The 25,402-nt window shown below is 45.6% G+C and overlaps 1 protein-coding gene across 5 annotated transcripts in view; it reads left to right on the forward strand.

Annotated features, from left to right (window-relative positions):
* The window catches only part of ARHGEF9 (Cdc42 guanine nucleotide exchange factor 9), a 156,286-nt gene that overhangs the window by 100,574 nt on the left and 30,310 nt on the right, over window positions 1-25,402 (forward strand). For all 5 annotated transcript variants that reach the window (XM_025213793.1, XM_006032115.2, XM_006032114.2 and 2 more), the window contains exon 7: window positions 8,376-8,507. In XM_025213793.1, coding sequence (XP_025069578.1) covers window positions 8,376-8,507 — 132 coding nt within the window. The remainder of the gene's footprint in view (window positions 1-8,375; window positions 8,508-25,402) is intronic.

Raw genomic sequence — 25,402 nt, forward strand, 5'->3', positions numbered from 1 at the left:
TCCAGGTTATCCGCATCCCTCTTGAAGTGCGGCGCCCAGAATTGCACACAGTACTCCAACTGCGGTCTGACCAGCGCCCGATAGAGGGGAAGTATCACCTCCTTGTGCCCTGCAGGGCACAGCCCCTCTGCACAGCTCACAGACTGCCCCCCACAGGGCTACAGCACCCCCATGGGGGCCACAGCCCCCCCCGGGCTACCGCCCCCCAACAAGGATTACAGCCCCCCCAACAAAGGCCACATGGCCCCCGCAGGGGCTACGACCCCCCACCCCCACAGGGCCCACATGCTCACCCTCACTTGCTCTCCCAGCCCCCTGAATTGCTGCCCTGCCTGGTCCCTTGTCCCGCTGGCTCCTGCAGCCCCCTGCGATGGCTGCCCCACCCAGTCCCACCTCTCGCTTGCACCCCTAGCCCCCCCAATGGATGCCCTGCCCAGCCCCAGCCTCCTGGCCCTTCAAAAAAAAAAAAAAACCCTGCACTTACCAATAATAGCAGCTGCCGTTGGGGTCACTGGGCTCTCATGGCAGAGCCCCCTGCACAGCACAGAGCAGCGGGGGGCACTACCACTGCTCCATTGTGTGGGTGTGGCCAGGGTCAACAGGGTGCTGTGCAGCTCAGGCAGCTGGGGCCACTGCAGCTGTGACCCAGGCCCTGTGTTGCATGGGTGGGGGGGCTCTGCCACAAGGCCCCAGTGACCCTGATGGCAGCTGCTACTGCCAGTGAGTGTGGGGCTTTTTTTTTTTTCAATTGCCAGGATGCTGGGGCCAGGTGGGACAGTGATCCGGGGGCTCAGGTGGCAGGCGGAGGCTGGGGCTGGGCGGGACAGTGATCAGAGGTTCAGGGGGCAGGCGGGGGATGGGGCCAGGTAGGGCAGTTATCTGGGGGCTGGAGGAGCAGGCAGGGGATGCGGCCAGGTGGGGCAGCGATCGGGGGAGGCTAGTATGCTGCTTGCCCTGCATGGGCAGGCAGTGTGCTTCAGCCCTGGGGTGAGGGCCAGCCGTAGACCGACTACCAGAGCATCTCTGTGGAGGACCGAGCTTCCGGTTGACCTGCTTTTTTCCCCCGTGTGTTTTTTTTGACCCCTGGATATTCAAGGGTCTAATTTTGCCTAATATTTTGTTTTTTGTTCCCACACATGCCTCTTGCAGAGTCTCAAAGGGCTTTGAGAAACTGCAAGATGCATGCACGCGCTCGTGTAGATGCGCCCCAAGTGTCCTTCCTCAGGTCACCAAGGAACCTGAGGAAGGGCACTGAAGGCCCAAAAGTTTGTTCAGTTGCTCTCCCAATGATATGCTTGGTCCAATAAACAATATCACAAAAAATCTTTGCCTCAAAAAATGTCAAAATGTTTTCTTTTGACATTCTTTAAACCAAACATTTTGACTTCCCCTCTCAAAGTGGCAATTTGATTTCTAAATTTACCTAAATTAAAAAAAAAAGAGTGAAGAGGTGGGAAAAAGGCTGAAAGGGGAACAACAGAGAGATTTTTGGTCATCTCAAAGAAAAAAAACCCCCAAGTGTTCACTTCAGCTGTTGAACCAAAAAATCCATTATTCGCACAGCTCTAATTTAAACTGCTTTCAGGTATGCATCTTTATTTATCAGTCTGTGAAGACTATTGAGGGAAGAGAAATCTTGAATTCTATTCCTTGGTTTTGATACTTTCTTCCTCTGCAGCCATGGTCAGGTTATTTACTTCTCCACGCCCTGATTTTCCTACATGTAAAATAAGGATGGCAACACTTTTCTTTCTCTCTCATGTATCTGAAGTCAAGATTAACTAGTTAATGTTTGAGAAGACCCAATATACAGATTATCACAAACCTGTATGCACTTTATCATCAGGATTATAGAGACATATTGATCGACATTGATGATCCTTGTTTCTTTAGGAAGTAAGAAACATAACTTACAACGTGCACAGTTCTTTCAAAAATATATACATATAAAATCCTTATGACTCTCAAGGAGGAGGTTGCATATATATTGGAAACATATGCAAGTGGCTGATTCTAAAAAGAAGAAAAACAGAGGGCCCAATTCACAGCTGAATTAAGTGACAGCAACTCTGCCAGCAGTGAATTTATTCCTTAAGATTTTTCAAATGATTCCGTGCTGACGGTTAACTTAAGGGTCAACATGTAAAAAATGTAAATGTCCCTTAGTTGAACAGGGCCTGATTTTAAATCAGATGGGTCACCCAGGTCCTACATTGCTTTATTTCATTCAGCATTAGCTCATTGGTCCTATGACACTGCCTAGTATATAAATGATGTAGGTGAAGTTTTAATGATATAAGCTGAAAAGGGAAACTGAGAAAAGATGACTTGTCTTTCTTGGTAACTGTGCTGCATAGAGTCCTTGGAATTGATGTCAATGGGAGCTTTACTTGAGTAATGATTGAAGAAAAACGGATGGGTGAGAGTTTAATCTCAACTACTATGGTCTAAAACAGGAACAATTCCAGTGGTTTTGATGAGGCGACTCTAGACGCCTACGTGGATCTCTGGATCTGACTGTTGCCATGTCACCTGATTTTCTGTAATTCGAATTCCAAATTTATGAATAAACCTGGAACAACATTGTTTCTACCCACATCTCCACTGTGCTTTGTCCAGTTCACTTATTAATGGTTCAGAACATAAAGTTTCCACTGTTTCCCTTGAGAGGCCATTTGTCAGTTGGATGGGTCCTGCTGTCGCAAAATGTTTCCAGATATTCAGCCTGTATTCATAGCATCATAGAAAGTTAGGGTTGGAAGGGACCTCAGGCAGTCATCTAGTCCAACCCCCCGCTCAAAGCAGGTCCAGCCCATTACCAGCTCAGTGTCATCCCATTACCTGTAGTTAAATACCCTCAGATCAACTGGTAACCTTTGAAAATGGATAGACAAAATGGGCATGTTAAAATAACTTTGAGGTAGTTCACAGCAGCATGCCTAGACTTATCTGGACTGTACTCAACACATGCCTAGGCAATGCTTACCCTAAGCAGCAAAACATCCTCAGCCACCATCTGTCCCAGTGCTTTCTGTAAGGTAGTCCTGGATTTCTGTGGTTAGTGAATACAAGAGTGAAGAGATTGTTCTCATAAGGCCAATTGTCTTCCCAAATGGTTAAAACATAAAAGCAGCCCCCTACATAGGACTGTTACCATTATTTAAACAGTCAAGACTGGTGAAGAAAGGCGATCCATTGGTTAGGGTACTCAAGACATGACTTTAGCTCCTTGCTGTGTTGCAGGCTTCCCACGTGACCATAGACATGCCCCTTAGACTACGAACAGATGTTGCATTTGTCCCAAGAGAATCCATTTTCTCCCACAACCAATTGCAATAATTCAGAATGTCCACTTCCGTTGTCCTGGGATAGACCTTGCAAAGGCTTACGGGATAAAATCCATTAACAGTTTGTCCTGGCATATCATGAAGTGCATCTGAATGGGTGTCCTAGGAGTGCATTATTGGATCCTTGCCACAAAAGCAGCAGTGCATTCAGCTGCTCACTAAACCCCACCTGGAAGAGCAACGTGTACATGCAGATCCTGCACTTTTCTGTTCCAGGACAAATGCAGTGGCTGCTCATTCCCCCAGTCTCTTTGTGCCTCATTAAAAGCAGTATATTCAAGACTGGAATATGCTCAAATGCACAACAGGAGGAACTCTAGATCTTAAATTGTTATGTTCTGATGAGAAATTAGGAGTGTCTGTCCCTACTTTACAGTAGTAGTTGTCCCAGCAAATAGTTGCTCCTACTTTAGTGATAATGCCTAACACAGAACATTTCAAACTCCTGCTCTTTCTGTGGTAGCAGATCATTATGACCCCCTTTTCCTCTCCAGCCTGTAAACTCCCGAGTGGAAGGAAGGGCAAATAGCAAAGCCATACTTTGCTGTGCTAGGCTTCCACTGGCATAAACTCCAGGAAGGACCCTGAGCCAAGGCAGAATGTTGGCACAGGAGACAACCTAGTTCCACTTCCTGGAGGATGTTTGAATGACCACTGTCCATGCCATAGGCAGACTTCTAGACATTTCTATCACTTATTCTCTAGGACTGTCAATGTGGCAGTTTCCAAGAGTAATAAGCTCCCATAAATAACAAAGGAAAAAGGGGGGGGAAATGTAATCAACTAGGTCCTTTTATGTTTCTTCTCGCTCTTGTTCTTTATGGATTCTTTAATGCAGGACTCAGTGCCCTTAATTATGTAATATACAATAGTTGGCTTCAGCTTAATATTTGCATTATTGAATCCAAAAACTGGCATGAAAAAAAAAAAAGATGCATGTAACAAATGTACTGTTTTCAAAGCTAGGACAGCTTGATGAGAGAACCTCCTGGGAAAAATCAAATCTGGGATTGAAACAGATCTTTTTTCCCCAGCAACAGAAGGCATCAAAAATGAGCCTGATGAAAAGGACGACATTTCACTTGCTTTTCATTTTCTGATCTTTCCATCGCCCAGAGCATTAATCAGACGATCAGTCTCTAATTAGAGCAGAGCACTGTCAGTCAGGAAAGGGCCCTACTCACTGAATGTTGTTAGCAAAATAAAGGGGATTCTCTGCCTGGTGGTAATAGCATGGACCTATGTCAGGAGGTGGGCTGGTGCAGGGGGCACTAGCGACAGTACTATTTTCAGGAGCTGACCATTTTTCAAAAGCCTTTGGTAACGTTAATTGAAACAGCTTCTTGGTCAGCTTCTGTTATCCACATTGGAATGTTGTTTCTTGTAATGTTGATATTTCCCACAGCTTTTCTGGGCATTTTTTGAAGCCCTATTTTTGGCCCCTCACAATTTCCCTTCTATGCCTCGTAGAAAGCAGTGGTTACTTACAGCATAGCTGGGAAGCTGATGATTGACAGCTTTCAGCAGCAGCAGAGGCACTGACCCTTTACTGCAGCACTGGCAACTGGCCCTCAGGACCTTAACATGTCACATCTCTGATGCTAGCTCCTCCAGGGAGCATGAAGCACGAGCTCAGCCTACAACTGGTTGACCTTCTGGTCTCTACTGCTGTGCACTAAGTTATCAGGCAGTGCATGTGCCTCCTTGAAGGAAAGATGAGAATGCAGCTTTTATATATTTAATTATTTATTTTTCTGTGTCACACTCCTTGTATATGCGCTTTGTCAGCGGTGTATGGTTCCTACTCTGTATGGAGCACTATCACACTTTAGGCTGCCTGTATGTAGATCAAATCTGGACTGTTTTTGCATAGTCATGTTTTTGATTCAGGGTAGCAAAGTGGATGGTTTAGCAGGGCCTGTAGACTATGCAGTTTAGTGTCTGAGCTCTAATTACAAGGGTCAGATTTCTCAGAATATTCATGGGCAAAATTAAATGTTAAAAAATGCATGCAGCATAACCACCCTGGAATACAACCATGGAACTGGCATGCACAGCCATGCACCTAAAACTCTGTGCATGTGGGTTTTGTGCACTCCCATGGCCCTGATTGACCCCTGATGTCTACCCGCTCACCCTCACCCTTGTCCTTGGGCTGACTGCTGTACTGAGCCAGATCCTCACCTGCCCTGAGTCACTGAGGTCTGGAGAGTTATGCTGGTTCAAGGCAGCTGAGAATTTTATCCCTATTCTGTTTAACCATGTTTCCCAATCTACAAAACCAGCTTCACGAGGAAGGGGAGACCTGGGCCCATCCAGAGTAGATGCAAGGCAGCGTGTGGAAAAAGAGAAGACAATTCATTTTCTCTCTTGGTTTTGCTCATGTTAGGAGAAATGAGGCCCTGGGATTGACTACCTAGGGCTGTATGCTAAATAATCAAGAGAGTTTCGTGTTGGTAGAAATGAGGTGGCTGCCTCCGCCCAAATGCACATTCCATTAAGCCGAGTCCTCCAGATGAATTTTGTCGGGTGAGGCCCAAGTGCCTTGGCTGTGCTTGGAGAAGGAATAGGCATGGGGGCCGTCCGGGGAAAGCATGCCCTACAGCAGATGTAATGAAAACTGGTCAATTCTACATTAATATAAAACTATCTGTCGGATGTTCCCAAACATGCAAACAAAGCCTCGGACTGCATCTATTTATAGCCCAGATACTGTATATTTAAATTGTTTTCACAGGATACAAGATGTGATAAAAACCCTATTATTTTTTTTTATCTCATTTTTACATCCCTCACAGGAACTACGCAGTTTGGGCTCAGTTAATCAAGTAGAAGTGTTTACAGAGTCCTCTGCATGTCCTCAGGCCTTCGATGCTACCACAGGAGTAAAACAGTCACACAAAACTCGCCTGCTATTTTTAGCAAGCAGCCTTTTCCAGCCCTTCCCCTTCCCTTGTAAGGAAAAATAGCAGCCCCAAAGCGGGAGGAATCCTGTCTCCCTGCATCACCTTGTGTTGCATAAAGGCCAGGGGTTTCTAGAGCCCCCGTGCTCTCGAGAGGCTCTTTGTCCAAAGGTCCAGCGATACCTGTACGGACCCAACAAAGTGCAATTCATGGCCTCTAGGAAGAGCAGGGTCAGACCAGGAGATGAGCCAGCCTAATTCCTGACTCTTCATGGGGGCTCTTTGGTGAGGTGCCAGGAAATGTGTGGCCAGCCCTGCCTCTTGCTATGTGCGACTGCGAAGAGCTCAGCTATCTCTAATGAGGTTCTTGACTCACAATTGACAGCTAGATACTAGCTACAAACCTACCAGCCCCCCTCACTAAAGCTATTTGAGAGTTTCTGTGCTGCAGTTGCTATGGCAGTGGAGACTGCAAACGCATTAACTGTGACTCAATAAAGTTTCCTTTGTCGCCGGTCCCATAGGTTTGTGTAGAATAAATGAGAGTTTAATTACAGATTCACCTCAGCAGGAGTCTCAGAAACCCAGCCCTAGAAATTGGGACTGAAGGGTGACTTCATTCACATGCACATACAGACCCAGGAAGGGCCTGTTTTCTGGATCTGGTTTCAATGCAGAGGAGATACAGCAGAAGGGCTGCTCCCTTAAAATTTCTCCTGTCTCCGGCCAAACCTTTGCCAGCTGTTCACCGAGGTTTCAAAATCATCTTATCCTTAACTTATGCCTATTTCAGCCTCAAAGCCAGGACCTAATCTGGATTCAGATCCAAAAACCTGTCTTTTCTCATTTTAACTATGGTTCCCAAATTTGGTCCCCTACCTTGAGCCAGAAACTGTCAGATTCTGTCTGTGAGTCTTCAGTGTTAGATGCATGCAGTGCTCACAGAGTATGACATACACATGGTGCAGGTGGTGGAGAATTTGCCCGGTTTAATAAATAGATTTTAATTAACTTTCAAAAAAACCAAAACCCCAACTCGTCCCAATTAGTGAAGGGTGATGCATTTGTTCTCTCTGAGAGTGGGAGACGAGCTGTGTTTGCAGGACCATCTGCTCATGAATCCTTAAAAAATGTGGGAGAGGAAAACAAGCTTTAGCCCGAGGCAGAGGAAGGGGTGAGGGCACTCTGGCAGCCTGTGGTGGGGGCGTTACCAGCCTGTGGGGACAGACTCTGTCAGCATGAACTGAGGTGGTCCTGACAGCCTGCTGGAGATGAGAGAGTGCAAATAGCCCGTAGGACAAGGGCCTCTGCGTGCTGGGAGAGGTGGGATAGGCAATCTATAGGGATGTTTTGTCAGCCTCAAGAGGCACCGAATTGACAGCCTGCTGCGTAATACTTTGATGCCTGGGAAGGTGGGGGGGCACCGTAAAACTCAGGGAAGGTCTTTTGACAGTCAGATGTGATGACTGAGGGATGTGGCAGGGAACATGCTCTGGTGCTCTGAGTGTGGGGCTCTGCGAGGCCACCCAGGGCATTGCTTTGATGATCGGCATGTGAAGAACTCTAAAATCCTGAAAAAGAGAGAGGCCTGCCCCTTGCTGCCCTGCTTGTTGAGCCTGAAGTCCAGGTTTCTCCTGAGATTCTGTAGCCAAGGATCTGGACTGCTGAGCAGGTGGTGGCTCAGGCGACTTGCGGGTGAAGGTGGGGCACTGAGATCAGGAAGAGGAGACTTTTGTTGGAAGAGCAAAGGCAGCTCTGGCCACATCTAGGAGCACTGTGAGTGCTTGCAGCCTGTGAATGGAGCAAGGCTTGGGCCGGCTGGGAGGAAAGCCCCCAGTGGTGAGGAGTGAGGGGAGCCCTCTGGCAACCCGAGTGGAGGTTTTTGGCTGCCTCTTTTTCCACTTACAATTTGAATCAAATGATAGAAACAAAAACTCTGCTCTTGTTGTTTATTTTATTGCTTTTCCGGCCAGTTTTATTTCTTCCCTTCCGTCTTCTGCTTAAAAATAAGCAGAACCTCCTGTCATTCCTCCCCTTCCGCCTACCTGGCACACAACAAAGTCACCTCCCAATGCCCAAACTTGGCCTAGCGGCTTACCCTGCCTCCTTCTCTGTGCCCCACCAGGGAGATGACATCCTGGATCGGAGCTCCGAGTTGATTTACACAGGGGAGATGTCCTGGATTTACCAGCCGTATGGACGGAACCAGCAGCGCGTTTTCTTCCTCTTCGATCACCAGCTGGTTCTCTGCAAAAAGGTACTGAAACCCAGGGGGAAATCAGCACTGTGCAGGGCATGCCACAAACATAGGAAGGAGGAAGCACTTGGTATAGATTATAAGCAGAGAGATCATCCCAAACTCCTTTCTGGGGCTCACACAGACAGAGAGGGAAATGACAGATACTAAGAGCAGTGATGAAGGAGGGACAGAGGTGAAATTTAGAACAGGTAGAGATCATTCTTCGACACTGGTTACAACCAGAGGAGGAGTAAAAGGAAGAGGATGGCCACCTGCGTTGAGCTCTGTTGGACCACCCCAGTTTTAATAAGAGGAGCCTGCCTATTCACAGGTTGCAAAACCAAACCTCAAAGCCATGAAAGATGATGACTTGCTGACACTACATTAGAGCTTGAAGACATTTTGTCATAACCTGAAGATGATGGGCTATTATGGGGGGAGAACTTAACTGAATCATATAAAAAAAATGGGAGTTTTAAGTGGTAGAAATGCAGAGGAAGGTGAGTGGGAATAATAGTTCTAGTAAAGGACAAAAGGAAGCTGAAATACCAGAGAAGAATACTAATGGATGGGGCTATCCCAGTGAGCAGGAAACAGAAAAAGCAGAAATGGTGAATGTTACAGTGAGGAATGGATGGGGGCAATAAGGACAAGTCACCGTGAATGTGATAGATGGTGTTCTTCCCACTTAACAGATATTTCTGCTATGAGCCATTTTCTGAGACCTACAGCTGTGTTCTTGCAAATTCTGTAAATTTCTGAAATAAATGTAAAAATTCTGGCTGCGTCCTGCAGGCATTCCCCCAAGACCCGTGGCAAGCACTAAGCACCCACATGCACACACCAGAAGGTGACTGTCAAAACACTGAAAAAATCCTCATCATGGGATGGCTTGACAACCTGAGCTGAGATGCAATGAGTTGTTGTTCCACATTTAAGGATCTGGAGGAAGGGAGAAAGTGGCTCAAACCCTGCTGAGCTTTCCTCAACAGGAAGCTTCCTCCTCCATTTTAAGGCTCAGATTTCCCCAGCCTACCCACACACGTATATAATCAAGGTTGCATATCTACCTGGCCTTCTTTCCCCCACATACCATTGTATATTGTAGACACCAGGAAGGCAGACTGACTGTGGTTATGATACACTGGAAGGTTTCTAGATAGCAGTAAATCCAATGTCTTTTTGTTAGCTTGATGTTTTGTTGATTTTTCTTGCTTGTCTCTTATGTTGGCTCTTGTTCACATCCACTTTTATTTAACCTTCAGCTGTGGTGCATGATTTGGAAACAGGTAGCCCAAACATTTCTATATGAACTGTGGAACCTGGCATTTGAGCAGGCTATTTGATTACTGTAATAAAATGGTGCTTTCTGCCTCTAGAGCAGTAGTTTTTCAACCTGTGGTCTGTGGACCCCTGGGGATCCTCAAACTATGCCTAAGGGATCCGTGAAAATTACTATGAACAGTCAAAAGTACGTGAATACTCACACTTACAATTCAAAGGGGTCCACACCTCCATTCAAAATTTTTTAGGGGTCCACAAATGAACAAAGTTTGAAAACCACTGTTCTAGAGGTAACACCAGGCAAAGACCTATGATCTGCCAGCCAGTGCTTACTGCCTATAATTTACTGGAGTGTGCTCTAAACCTGATCCTCATGAAACCCACATCACAAGCTCCATAGTAACTTATAAAGTACATATCTGAACCGAGGTTCACCATTAAGCTAGGGGAAGGTAATAAAGAATACCAGTTGTGTAGTCTTCCTGAATTAGTATCTGCATATATACCAATAGGAAGAAGCAACTCTGTCAAACATCTCTGAAAAAGAGCCCTCTGCCCAACAGGTAGTTCTGTTGCTCTGCTTTTGCTAATGTGCTCTCAACTCATCATTATTAAGAAAGATTAAAGAAAGCATCAGCATTTGAAGTGACAGAGTTCATAAGGCCTGGGATATTTCTGTCTTCTGAAATATCTGTATTTGTTGCCATTTGTGCTGTAGACACACACACACACACACACACACACACGTGTGTGCGTGCGTGTATATAGCTATGCAGAGTCCGTTGGATCAGCTTCAAGCATGAATGAGAACAAACCACAGATGTCAGCATCCATACTCACCCAGCCTATTTCCTGTCAAATATCATATGCCAAGTGAGTGTTAAGTGGGTTCAGCACTTGCATGGCTGCCCTCCAAGGAATGTCCCAGTGCTGCAGGAAGTGTTGAGGGTGATGCAATGGGTGGTCCTTCAGTCCCTGTGAAATCACTGCCCCAGCAGTAAAGCAGTGGTCTGAGCAATTCAGTGGTTGGTACTTTCCTTCTGAGTCACAGCTGAATCGTCCTTCCTAGAGATTTTCTTTTCTGTCTCAGTGCTTCATTCCTCTGGCACTGTTTGAAAAAAAACACACATCCTATGGTCAGAGAAGGGACACGCTTGAGAGTGCATAAGGCACTTGGTTTAAATGTCAACCTTCAGGTCCTAAACTTCCCCTGTGGTATTCTGGATTTACAGTTTCATAAAGCAAAATTTAGTTAACATTGAGTCTCATCTGGGAAAGCACTGAGCTCCTCCTGCAGTCAGTCAAGTACCTCCAGCTCCCACAGAAACTTTCATGAGCCTTTAGGGTCCTTGGGATCTAAGCCATACAGTTCTTTGCAGTAGACACATCCCCTTGAAAAAAAATGGATCTTGTACATACAGAATGTCCATGCTCCTTTCATTCATCCATCCTGGCATTTGCTCTTGTTCATATATAATATATTAGCTCCCTCTCTCACTAAGGTTGGGAGGGTACTCTGCACCATGTATTTCTTACCCTCTCCACTTCCATCTTGTGAAACTACCCCTCAGGTCAGGATGGACAAAAAAATTAGAAGCCCTGCCTGTCTCTGCAGTAGCTATTGCCTTTGTGGTGTTAATCTGGCACCTTTACCAACACTAAAATCCAGGTTTTATTTTTAAATGTAGTATATTATTTTTCATTAAATGGGTCCTCCCTTCCTTGCAGCATTTCCTTGAGTATTACTAAGAAAGATTGCCTGAATAAAGGGATTTATAATAGAGTTAGCCTGAGTTTGGGGTTCACAAACACTATAGACTTAAATCAGTGATTTACAGCATGTGATGTCTTGACACAGGGTCAGACTCTGCTATTGTGAATGACAGAAGGCAGCTGATTAGTGAGCTAACCTCCACTTTAGACCGAGATGGCTACCCTCTGTTGGCTGAGGGACTGTATGCCTTTATGTAGCATTTTCCGAGACCATCACAGATCACTATTGTCTGCATGTAGTAACGGGGGGTAGGAGCTTCGTCCTTGGTCTCCAGGAAGATATGGACAAATTGAGATTACTGCAGCACTATCTCCACACCTGTGTTCAGGGAAAAAAAAAACAAAGGGCTCCCCAAGGTGCAGATTATATAGATCTCTTCTTCTACATCAAGGAAACGATGTGACCAGTGCAGAGACAGCTCTCAAAGAAACTCATCTGGGTTTGGCAAGAGATAATTTGCTTGTTGGCCCAGGACCACCAGAGTTTTAAATAAATGATGTGGTCACATTAGCTGTATCAATAGAGCTACTAATTCCTTCTTCCAGTAAAGCCCATAGGATCAAAACTCTGACCCCTGGTACATTTCCATTGAGCTACTGCAGAGAGTGATAGAGGCCAGGGCTGAGGAACATTGGCAGAGATCTTAGAGCAGGAACAGAACGTGGAATAACTGTAACCGAGGTTCAGTAGTAGAGAGAGGCTCAGTTCTTTGTAAGACCAGGTGGCTTTGGACTATTGGATTAACTCCTCATTTTTCTGATGAACTTTTATGCTGATATAACCTATACCAGTGCATTTTTACTGCTGTATTTTCTCAGGATAATCCTACACTCTAGTAAAGCATACTGATGTACAGCTATTTGCCATGTGTCCGCATCTTTTTTACACCAATGTGTAAAGGGACATAAATGTGTTGTATGTCCAGATCCTGTGGTAGAAGTGATAGAAGTTATGCTTAAACAGGATGTAGGTTTTGTAGAGGGATACTGGGTCAGTTTTCTTAAACTATGCAGTAGACAAGCACTGGCCTCTGCCCAATTTACCATATGTCTGTGACGGGAAGATGACTTCCCCAATATATTCCAGTAAAGTAACCTTAAGTACCAAGAAATAAAGTCGATCCTAACTGATGTCAGCATTAAAAGACGTTGCCTTAAAGGCACAGGATCTCCTTTCCTCTCCTCCCTGAAGTTGCGAGAGTTTGACACGGAGATACTTTAAATTTGCAAATCATACTGCTTACCATCCAGCATTTCGACATTGGTCATTAATTATGATCTTAGCTTGTTATGTCGTGGGGTGCTTGTGATGCATATCATGTAACAGATAGCAGATCTGGAATTTTTCCTCCTCTTGCTTATATCTTTGATTGCCCAGATGGGCATAGACATATCATATCATCAATTGGAAGTGATATTAGACTGTGAAAAGGGTTAAAAATGTTTCTGTATTAAATTAGGACTTTCTTTTGCCAAATGATTGAACAACTCTTGCTGGAGCTCTCTGTTAAGTACTTCTTGACAGAGTGGCCACATGAAATGTATTTAGATTTTATTTGCACTTGTAGGGCGCATCCAGATGTGTGTGGATGTGCAGTATGCAGCACCGCAGACCCATCTGTAGCACCGCATGCTGCACACACCACATATGGAGGTGTTTCCCACACCGCTGCTTTGCAGCCAAGAGGTTTTTTTGACCTGGGGAGATCCCACACCTTAAAAAAACAGGGCAGTGCACATGGTGGCAGTGTGTACCACCCAAAACCAGGGACTGGCTGGCCACACCCCCACTCCAGCTACCAGCAGGCTCTCTGCTGCAGGAGCACCATGGCCGCAGTTCCCAGAGGTCCCTTGGATCCCAGGTAAGGCTGCTGGGGCCAGTACAGTTGCTGGCCCCAGCCTCCCCTACCCCACCTAGGGCAACAAGCTGCATGCCAGGGCGTGCGTGTCACGGGCATTCCCTGGGGACAAGTAGCAGTGGCACAAGGCATGCCACTGCTACTTGTCCCCAGGGAAACGCATGTTCCTGCTTCTGGGTATGTGCCCTCAATATGTCTCTTGACATCAAGATGTAATGTAAATTCTGGTTTATTTCTACTGCCTATCTTCTCTTTGAGCTCCTTGAGCAAAGCATACTGAGTAAGAAGCAAAATGAGAGGTAACAGTTCTGCTAATATTAGGTACTAATTATACAACATGCCCCAGAGGATTAGGAGGCTCAATCCACTCTGTTGGTGCAGTTGATGAAGTTCTCCTGACTCATTGTGGCAGTGTGGGTTTTTAGCTACACTGGAGATGCCAGAAAAACGGACGTTGGGCTTTAGAGAGGTGGCTAAGGCCCCATTGTACATGTTACAGGTATAACGTGAATACCGAGTTAAATGCACAATTACCTTAAGACCAGCTACACATGCAAAGTAACTATCCCACAATAAAAAGCTCCAGTCAGCTATAATTTAGACCTTGAAAATGTGTACTTACATTTATAGCTGGTTGTTGTCGAGCTTTAATGTGCACAGGTAGCAGGGCCTCCCCTGTGGCTGAGAGCTCCATCAGCTGACAGGGTTCCCAGCCACAGGGACGCACCATGCCCAGCATGAAAACCCCAGGCTCGGGGGATCCAAGGAGCCATGATCCCCAAGGCTCAGGGGTGCATGAAACCCCTGGGCTCACATGTGCAGCCAGGACCGAGAGTCCCACACCTGACAGGACTCTCAGTCCTGGCTGCCCATGTGGCACAGCCAAGACTGAAAGCCCTCTCAGGTGCAGGACTCTTGGTCCTGGTTGTACCACATGGGCAGCTGGAGCTGAGAGCCCCATCAGGCATGGGAACTTCAGTCCTGGCTCTGCGTGGTCCCTGTGGCTGGGGGACTTCCAGCTCCAGGAGCCTGCTTCTTGCCAGAGTAAGGGGAGCCCAGGGTCAGGCTGCCCCTTACTGGCAATAAGGCATAACTGGATCTAATGCACAATCCCACAATCATACCTCCTGCTGTGCATGTGTGTAAAGGGGGCCTATGACATGCCAAGTCCTGGTGGGAAGAAGCTGACACTAGCATCAGCAGAAGGTAGAAGGTTATATTTCCATAGTTAACCCAGGAATGTTCTGAATCCAGATCCTTAGTCAGGCACTGGTGTGGATTAAAGGAAGACTGAGTCCATTTATAGAAACATGGAGACGTGCAAAGTGTTTTACAAAACACCCAGTTTCAAATTCACACCTGGTGTAATTGTAGCAGGTACAAATTTGGCCCCCCAAGAACTGAAAATCCAGTGTGCAGTATTTGCTCATCAGCATCATTTGAGACAGAAATGAGGAGATGCACTTCAAGAGGGATGCGGAGAATCTTGAGAGGGTTCAGAGGAGGGCCACTCGTATGGTCAGAAGCCTGCAGGCAAGACCTTATGAGGAGAGACCAAGGGACCTAGATCTCTTCAGCCTTTGCAAGAGAAGGCTAAGAGGTGATCTTGTGGCTGCCTATAAATCCATCAGAGAGGGCAGCAGGGAATAGGAGATGCTCTATTTATGAGGGCACCCCCTGGAGTAACTAGGAACAATGGCCACAAATTGACGATGAGCAGATTTAGGTTGGACATTAGTAAGAACTTCTTCACAGTAACGGTTGCCAGAATCTGGATGGGCTTCCAAGGGAGGTGGTGCTCTCCCCTACCTTAGGGGGTCTTCAAGATTAGACTAGACAAGCACTTAGCTGGGGTCATCTGACCCCAGCGCTCTTTCCACCCCAGGGCAGGGCGTCAGATTTGATGACCTACTGAGGTCCCTTCCAACCCTAACATCTATGAATCTATGAGAAAAACAGAAAAGCAAACTGATGTGTCTGTGGAAGACTTTCCTATCTCTTCCTATTATTAATTCCTTGGAAACACCATCATCCTCACTTCACTGCTTTGAACAAAGTGTGACGGGACTTTAGATTGAAGGAGACAACAAAATCCCACTGATGTTCCGCTAAATACATTGAGTAAAATAGCACTTCTGCACAAATGTGTTCAGCTCCAGTCCCTCCACCATCCCTGATACACATCTCCCCCGCACCCACCCACACACACACATAAACACTTATACCCATACAGCTAATTCATGGAACAGGAAAGGATGAATCAAATGTATCTTTTCAAAATCACTAAGCAGTCAGGACTGAATATTTTGGCAAGAGGTTAGTGACCTCTCCAACACAGCTGGCCTTCTGAGGGAATTGATTACATAAATATCTCTCATGGATATGGATTCCCTTCTTTATGGGTCAGACATTAAGGACATAACTAATCAGCATTTCACCTCTTCATAGAGACTGTATGGCAGGAGCTGAGTGGCTGGTGTGCTGTCCAGGGCGTTCATGCTGTATTTCAGTGCTGGTCATGTGAAGCAGCTCTCGCTGATGCATTCTACGGGCTGCATCACCTGCACGCTCAGATAAGGCGCACTGTACACTGCTGTTGACCAGAGTGTAGGAGCAAATTGCATACCCACTGACATTCTTTGTCTCCTGTTGAGTTAATATGTGAGAAGAGCAGGAGATTGACCTTGAGCAAAGTGGAGCAATGAGAAGTTCCATTCTAAAAAAACGAGGGAGTCATAAGAGGTACAACAAACTTGATGCCAAAAAAAGGAAAATCCAGAGAATGAAAATTACACATCTGAGGTCCATGATTTGCTGTCTTGGATGGCCTTAGCCCATGGTTTAACCCAGTGGGGGCCAACCTTTTTGGCAGACATGCTACAAGTTAATCAGACATCAGAGGGGGATGCCAATCTCCTGCCTGATGTGCTGCTCTAGTTTCTGCTCCCTGGCCTATCTCACTGTGTGCTGCCTGTCCCCTCCCCAATCTGCCACGTGCCATACACAGAGACTGCCTATGCTACAGGATGGCCACCCTGGTATAAGTCCACTGATCCCAGAAGAGGTAGTGTGGATGGATGCAGCCCCTTGAGTCTTGGATTAAGTACTACAGTACTAAAGCACCTGTAGCAGCTCTAAATCAGATGTTATCCTTCTGGGTTCAATGCTAGAAACAAACATTAGTGGATCATCACATGCCAGATAGGTTCGTGCACCTAACTGGTTAGAAAACTGAACTGTTTCTCAGTAATAGGTTTTTATGCAATGCTTTTCATACCAAAGGAGCTCAAAGCACCTTACCACCACTCAGTGCCACAGGAATGTGGCCAGTTCTGGGTGTGAATAGCAGTGCTGACATAGATCAACAGGGAGTATTGTCATGTCTTTCTGTCTAGGATCTCATGATACTCATTACCTCCGTATTTGAGCACCTCTTATTATCAGAAAAGGTACTCATGTATTCATATCTTTCTCTCCCATCCAGTCAACAGCTCCTAGCTTTGTTTTCTGATATCAAAGAAGCTTCCTTGGTAAGTTTAGGTAAAAAAAATTAGAATGGGGAGTCATTCATTTTTAGGTTTCCATCTTGTTACAAAGAGAGTTCCAAAATCTCCAGCAGGAGTCAGTGAGAACCTAGGGTGCACCTTTCATCTCAGTTAGCTGAATTAAATGAGCAGACACTTCAGAAAATGCTTTTCTTATGGTCCATGCAAAGCAGACAAGACTTGCTTTTTGACAGGGTCACTGTAAAGTGTAAATTAGGTTAAAAAGTTAGATCCTGGGATTTCTTTCTTTTAACAAAATTGAGTAGTACTGAAAGAAATATGAATAAAAATCCCCTAAAACATGGTAAGAGAGCATACTGAACCACCCTACTACCTCATAGGACTACGGGAGGTGGAGGGGAAAGGGAGGCAGAAGAACAAGGACCAATTTGAGGACAACATTGAAAATGATTTTCATTTTCTAGTTTGACTGCATCCAAATGGGACATTAATAAGACATTGGCCTAATCCACAGTGTTCAGATCCAGAATGAGACCTGACTTTTCCCAAAACTGGGGTGTTTGGGTCTGTGGTTCATTCTGGGCCTGTGACCCAATAAAGCCCTTATTTCAGCATTCTGGTTGCCAACTGTCCGAAGATGGCTTCAAAACACTTGACAGAGACAAGGCAAATGGTATACTGCAACTGCTGCTTAACCCACTAATCGCACAATCATCTCTCCGTTACCATGTGTCCCCGTCAGCTTGTTGTATCCACCTATGCCTTATTCTTAGGTTATTAGCTCTTTAGAGCAGGCACAGTCTTTTCATTACAATACCAAAAGCAACTGGGCTTCAAAGTCTGATGCAGTTTATTGGCATTACTGGAGTACCAAAGCCACTACTGTATAACAATAACAATACATAGTTTCAAGTAGAAAGTTCACCTTTTGCTTTACAGTCAAAGAACAGCATGACATTTTCAAATGGTTTGTGCTGAGCAAAGAATGTAGAAAGCAGGTGAAAGATTCCCCAGATCCCTTGAACTTTCCTTATAAGAAAAAATCCAGCTGAGTTAGTATTTGCCAATCTCCTTCATTTCTCCCTTTCTTCCAAACTTGCTAAGCAATACCTCAGAAGCTCAGAGTGCAGATTAAAGTACTGCATCATCTCACATGGAAGAGGAGTGATTGGACCTCTTAAATGGCATCCTTGGATAGGAAAAGGGGAACATAACCATCAACCAAAACATGCCAAATCCAGAAAGAGGAGTCAGTTCAATTATTCTGAGTGGATATGGGTGTAACGGGCTCAGTCAGGAGCCTCGTTACTGGGGTAGCCACGGGAGTGGGTAGCTATAGATAGCACCTTTACACAGGTAAAGGGAGTTGCACAACGGGGAAACATCAGAGCAATTAGCCCACGATGGCTGGTATAAGCCCGGCAGCAATTAAATGCACTTCACCTTCAGGTACTGGAGAAAGAAGAGTGGACCGCGGTGAAAGAGAGGGAGAGAGAAGCATGATCAACAGCCATGGAGAGCCAGGGACTGTGGACCCCGAGATGCCACAGCTGGCCAGTAAGGTGGCGGGGTACTCACCCAAGGCCCATACCCAACACAGATAGCCCAGGGAAGAGTCAGGGCTCCGGGGGATCAACACGCTGAGGAAAACCCCGAGGTGGAGGGTTCCAGGGCAGTGCATGGGCAGCAAAAGTGGCACAGAGCCATCCGCTCCACTGGACAGCTGAGAGCTGAGCCGGGTTCACAGTCAGATGCAGGAGGATAGTGGCAGAGGCACCTCCCTGCTCAGTACCGGCGGAGACACTGAGAACGTGCCCCACTAATGAGTAAATTAGCGGGGAAGATACAGCCCGAACCGAGATAGTCTAATGCATCCGGGACACTCCCTAATTGAAAGAGATACCTGATCCACCAAATGGTTCTCCTCACTAATGAGGTAATTAGCAAGATGGATGCAACAATGTAACCCACTGCTAAGAATAAAATCAGCACCGCACAGGTTTACCATCTGGGTGGTCTGTGGTGTTTTCTTCTTTTCAATCAAAGTCGTGGAAGGCGAATTCAGAGGGAGACTGAGATAGACCCAGGAGCCCTCTCACAGTGGGAAAATGTGGGGTTTTTTTCATATTTCATATTATTCCAGGCACATAAACACCAGTGACCCCAACACACACAGGACAGTGCATGCTCACACACCAACACTGACACCCCCTTACAAAGCTCTTCTTTGACATTTCAGAAAGGAAACAAGCAACTATGGCTGTGATACTTTACTCACCTTATATCACTGTCTGACTTACAGCATCACTAAACCCACCATTTACAACTTCCTACTGATTTATTAGGGGCTGAGAGGTAGGAATGGAAGAAAATAAATTGTCCTTCAAAAGTTGTTTTGTGAGTCACACTTAACCAATGTCAAACAGAACTCAGGTCTCAGAAACCTGTTTTGGAGATCAAATCTGTAATAGGTCTCCTGTCTTTCCCCAAACCAGCAGTGTCATTCTCCTTGTACAGGCAGGGGAAGAATGTTTGGAATTGTTTAGGAAACTCTGCTCATGTGTCATTTTTGCAGCCTAGGAAGCCTTCTGTGTGACCACTTGATATTCAGATTCTAAAGACATTGTGACCATTTGATATTCAGATTCTAAAGACATTAAGATCATAGCAATCCAGTGCCAAAATCCTGTTGTTATACTTTGATATTTTAAAGTCCCTTCCCGTGGAGGATTCCAGTGTGTCTTTCACTGGTGCCTTAAACAACCCTGTGAAATAGGCAAATATCTCATCCACATTTTAAAGTTGGGGAAACAGAAGCAGAGCAGAGTTGCAGTGCACCCACCATCACATAGTCAGTAGGGGTATGCAAAGCAGGCCCTATTCAATTCGGATTCAGATTTGGCCCGAATCAGGGACAGTGATTCGATTCGTTGATTCAGATCACTGTCTCTCATTCGATTCAGCCGAATCCAAGTCTGAAGATTCAATGCTGATTCGGAGAATCAGCAATTTGGACATAGACACAGCTTTAAAAGTTTTTTTCTACATACCTTGAGGTAGCAGGCATGGCTCGTGATCGTTGTGATGCTTGGGTGCATGGGGCATCCCGCAGGAGGGGGGGGCCCTCCATGTGCTTGGTGGCGACCAGAAGTACTTCAGGTCCATTTCTGGGTCTGCCAGGGAGCGTTCATGGCCATCCCCCCCACCCCTTACTTCTTCTCCCCGGCTTGGCTATCAACCTCAGGGGGACCCCACCAACCCAGGAGGCACCAGTCACCAAGCCATGGAGGCGTGAAGGGGGGCCCCCCCGCGCACTCCCCAGTGGACCTGGAAGTGGACCGAAAATGCTTCTGGTCTACTTCTGGATCTGCTGTCAAGTGCACTAGGGAGCCCCCTGCGCTTCTGTGGGACACTCCATGCACCCCAGCATTGCAGCACTCACAAGTCCCTGCTACCTAGAGGTATGTAGAAAAAGCATTTAAAGCTGTGTCTATGTCTGAATCTCCAAATCTTTCTGGATCTCCCTGAATCATTTCAGAGGGTTCTGATTTGATTCAGAGAGATTAAAGGGTCTCCTGATTTGATTCGGATCCAGAGATTTGGCCACCAAATCAGGCCAAATCTCTGCCAAATCAAATCAGGGACCGAAGCTTCGCACAGCCCTAATAGTCCGTGCTTGCTCTGGGACTGGAACTCAAGATATCTGCCTCCCCTCCTTCTGCTTGAACCCTGCATAATATTTCCTCTTTCTGTAACCTTTTATATTGGCTTTGCATCAGGACCTGCAGGAATGTGGTAAGCAGATTGATAGCTTATACATGGAACAAAATATCAGTAACACATGTTACTTCTGTCAGTAGCATCTTTGTAGAAGAGCTCTAGTGACTCATCCGAAGAAGCAACCCTTTCTGTATCTCCGTTTTAGAGGTATTTTATTTAATGTACACCTGATAGCAGATGACCTAACATACAATAAAACATATGATACTTTAAAACTTCTATATATCAAATGCCATCTGTAAAAGCATAACCCTTGTTAGCCCCTGTGAGATACAAGATAATCTCCCGAGACACATCACACACACATAATATATATGTTGACTTTTCTGAAATGTGTAACGCAGACCACACACAAAGATAACATATACAAAATATATGGTGTGCTGTCTAGGCCAGGGTTCCCTCTAGAGGGCTGGAGAATAATATATGTATGGCCCAATTTGGAAGATAGATTTTAATTTTGCAGGCTCAGTTTTGTGCTTGCAGCTGGTGGCATGTGTAAACTGTTATCATTTTTACTTGGATTTCTACTGCAGTAGCACCTGATGATCCCAACAAGGGATCAGGGTCTTACTCTACAACCATATAACACAAAGAGAGTCCATGGTCCAGAGTGTTCACAAGCTGAGATACTGACAACTGAAAACAGGGGAATAATGAGAGAAAGGAGTGGAGAGGTAGGAGGAGAAGACGACACCAAAGGCAGGTGCAATTGTACAAGTCAGATTAGTAATAAGCTTTCTTCAGTTACATGATTCATGGGGAGAATTGTTTTGTTAGAAAGCTAATTCCAGTCCTGAGAACTTACAATTATAAGTGGGGATAGCTTTTTGCAGATACAATATTGTCCCCGTCTAGGGGGAGATCCAGGGGGAGTGCACTGGTGCAGCTGCATCCCCTCTCCCCACTTTGATTCCTGTTCCACCCTAAATTTAAAACCAACTGGCTGGCAGAGGCAGCAGCTTTTCTATTCATGCAGCAGCGAGAGCATCAATTGAATTCATGGCTCATTAAAATCTACCTGATTCCTTCTAAACTCGTCATGCCACAGATGTTAACAACTCTCTCTTCTTTTTTAATGGGCTTAATGTTGTATTAATCAAGCTAGCCTTTCTTCTGCAATTTTTCTGTCTGATAGCTGTTCCTGGTAATGTAGCTCTTATTTCACTGCCCTGCAGATAATTTTTAACTCATTCTAATACAGTTATATTTGTTTTTTTGCTTCTATTTTAAACTGAATAATGTAGATTTAGGCCCCCACCATATTAGTAAAGCTTCTAGCTTCTTTTCCTGGAGAAGGATATATGTTGTGTTGCATGGGATAATACACAACACCATCTGCACTCCCTTTCCCCCTTTTCAAAATCCTAGATCTGCCCCAGTTGAATTTTCCTAGGCAAAGCTGCTACCCTATGTAGGAGTGCCCTGATATATTGAGCCATATACCACCAATGAAGCAAATGCAAACAGCAGGATGGTGGTGGGTTTATATAATTTGTCAAAAGTTAATTTTGTGCTACTGTAAAACATTTTTGGCTTCATCTTTTCTCTGTGAATCCCTAGTACGAATTACGTGAACAGAGTGCCAAGCATCTTATTCAGAAGAGCTTAATTAATCTCAGGGAGAGGAGGAGAGAGAAACTGCTGAGGCTGTATAAAACCATCACATTTAAACAAGTGTGTGCAAATGACCTAAATGCATTAGTTCTCTGAAGAGCTGGGCCATGCCGTCTGGACACAGAATGGGGAGCCTGTGCTCTTCCTCGACCTTGCACTTCACAGCTTCTTGTCTGTCCTCTCCCAGTCTGTGATTTGTATGTTCTGGCATGCTTCCATATACATTTACAGTAGCCTGTAAACACCCTTCATTTCTACTTGCACATCTTCTTCCATCATAGAAATCATGGAGATGTAGGGCTGGAAGTGTCCTCAAGAGGAATTCAGTGCATGAGTCTGTGCTGAGACAGGTTAAATATCCCTTGACCATCCTGAGAGACAACTGTCTCATCTGTTCTTAAAAACCTCCGGTGAAGAGAATTCCACTACCTCCCTAGTAGTCTGTTCCAGTGCTCCACTGTCCTCCTAGTATGAAATTATTCAGAATATCCACCCTACATCTTTTATTGCTGTGACCCAAGCTGATCACTTTTTGCTTTGGGGCATGAGAAACGGTTGATCACTCTTCTAATATTACAAAAGCCCAAGTCTCGGCAGCCTGTCAGAGTGCCCTACACGGACAGGGACAGACAGCGGAGTGCCTCCATGATAGTGGGGACTGAGGGGCCGGAGGGGAGGGGGACGAGGCCCTCCCCTGCTCTTTGGAGGCAGAGGGGGATGACAACGACCGGAGTGCTGCCATAATGGAGGGGACAGAGTGGGGAGTCTGCTTCATGGAGCCAGGGACCAGTGCCCCCCTCAACACCAGCCGGCCGGGAGGGGAGGTGGCAGGGAATGGGAGGGAGGGGAGCAGAAAGGGAAGGGGGAGTTGATGGTGGCTGTGTCCCGCTGCAACCGCTGCCACAGTCTCAGACCCCAGCCCCGGCCCAAAGCGGCGTGGGAGAGCTGGGGAGTGGCCCTGGCCCTGGCCCGAAGCAGCGGGGGGATGGGGGGAATGGCCCAGGCCCCAGCCCAAAGCACCCCTCCCCCCCGGCCCCTGTCATTCTTGACGGACAATTTGCTAGTCCCCTTTATAACCATCTTTTACATATTAGAAGGCTGTTGTCATGTTCTCCCCTCAGTCCTCGCATGTGTAGATGGAACAAATCCAGTTCTTTCAACCTTTCCTCATGGGTCGTTTTCTAAACCTCTTCTCATTCTTTTTGCTGTTCTCTGGACTCCCTTCCTTTTGTCTACATCCTTCTTACAGTGTGGTGGATACAGTACTCCAGCAGGTCTCGCCCACAGTGTGGAACAATTCCCTCCTGCGTCCTGCATGTGACAGTCCTGTTAATACATCCCAGAATGAGACGAGCCTCCCTACAACAGTGTCATATGGTGGAATGGTGCTCAGTGTGCAGTCCACCATAATCCTCAGATCCTTTTCTTCAGTACCGTTGCCCAGCCAGCTACTTCCTATTTTGTATTTGTGTGTTTTATTTTTCTTTCCTTATAATGCTTACATCCTTCTTCAAACCATCCTTTTTCCTCAGTCTCCAAGCACACATTTTCCTTTGTCGTGTGTTTGCTATTCATAGATTCATAGGTGTTAGGGTCGGAAGGGACCTCAATAGATCATCGAGTCTGACCCCCGCTAGATACTCATCTAACCTCCTCTTGAAGACCCCCAGGGTAGGGGAGAGCACCACCTCCCTTGGGAGCCCGTTCCAGACCTTGGCCACTCAAACTGTGAAGAAGTTCTTCCTAATGTCCAGTCTAACGTCTGTTCTGATTTAGATTGTGAGTTTGCCGAAAGAAAGGAGAGTCTTGTGTTAAAGACCTTGAATTGGTGTGTGGGAGACCTTGATTCATTTCTTAGCTGTGCCACAGACTTCCCATCTGATTCTGAGCAGGTCACATGCCATATTTTCTCACATATGGTGAAGCCCATAATAAAATATGCATCTTTTTTTGAAAGGCGGAATGAAGAAAATCAAGACCTTTCCTTGTAATAGTGACTGAGTAACAGCAACTAGGGACCCGAGCCTGCTCATTGTTCTGCGCCCTGTGGATTGTGTGCAGATTTTCCTTTCATTTTGGCCCGGTAAGCAGCGGGCACTGCTCTTACCATATTTCTTTGCATATAACACACGCTCCAATTTCCAACAGCTGGGAGTTGTTGTTTTTTTAAGTTATGTATTGTATGCAAGTAAATACAGTGAATTTTTACTCTTTTTTTCTCTTCACGCCTTATTTCTCTTGTCAACATACATTAGAAACTCCTCAAAACAGGGACTGTGGGACCCAAAACTATGGGAAATGTACAGCATGTAGTATGATTGAATTACCAATCTTTTTGAGAGACTGTGGGTTCTCTTGTAATCTAAATACTAAAAAGCTCTCTTGGGCACTTTTGGGAAGCCTAAATCTGTGTTTCATTTACAGATGAAGCAATTCCTGTTTATAATTTTTAAAGGTTTTGGGAACCTTGGAGAGAAAATATATATTGTATAGACATGCATTAGATTTCAGTCTTTAATAATATGTATTCATTGCTGAATACATATGTATATGTATTGCTATGTATATCTTGCTACCTGTGAATACTGTGGTTAGATATTGATGATGGAAAGTTATGTACATTGGGTTAGTTATAGAGACAGTTTGTATTTTGAGAGTTGCTATTGGTTTCATTGGAGGATAGGTAGGCCTTTTGTTACAGACAGTTAATTCTAGGTTTGTTCTTATCATATATACAAGCTTGTAGAGCTGTGGAAAGAGGACTTAAAATTCAATTGATCAATACACAATATCCATCTTTCAAGGCGTGTGTGGGAAGTAGTGATGGCAGGGAATGACTAATCTAGGAACCAGTTAGAAAATGATATCATCTTGTTCTAGTTCCCACATCTTCCGGTATGGATTGAACTTTCTGGGAAATCAATAGGATTGTGAAGGTTATTTCAGCCCTAAATGTTTTTCCCATGGTTTCATATTTGTTCTAACACTGCGTGAAAGTCGAGAATCTCTGAAAACATGGGGCTCTGATCATTGTGTTGGAATATACAGCTAATCAGTGGGGCAGTGTTCTTCCTCCCTTCTTCCAGCAGGACTA

Source organism: Alligator sinensis, unplaced genomic scaffold (assembly GCF_000455745.1).
Source record: "Alligator sinensis unplaced genomic scaffold, ASM45574v1 scaffold626_1, whole genome shotgun sequence".
NCBI classification, from domain to species: domain Eukaryota; kingdom Metazoa; phylum Chordata; order Crocodylia; family Alligatoridae; genus Alligator; species Alligator sinensis.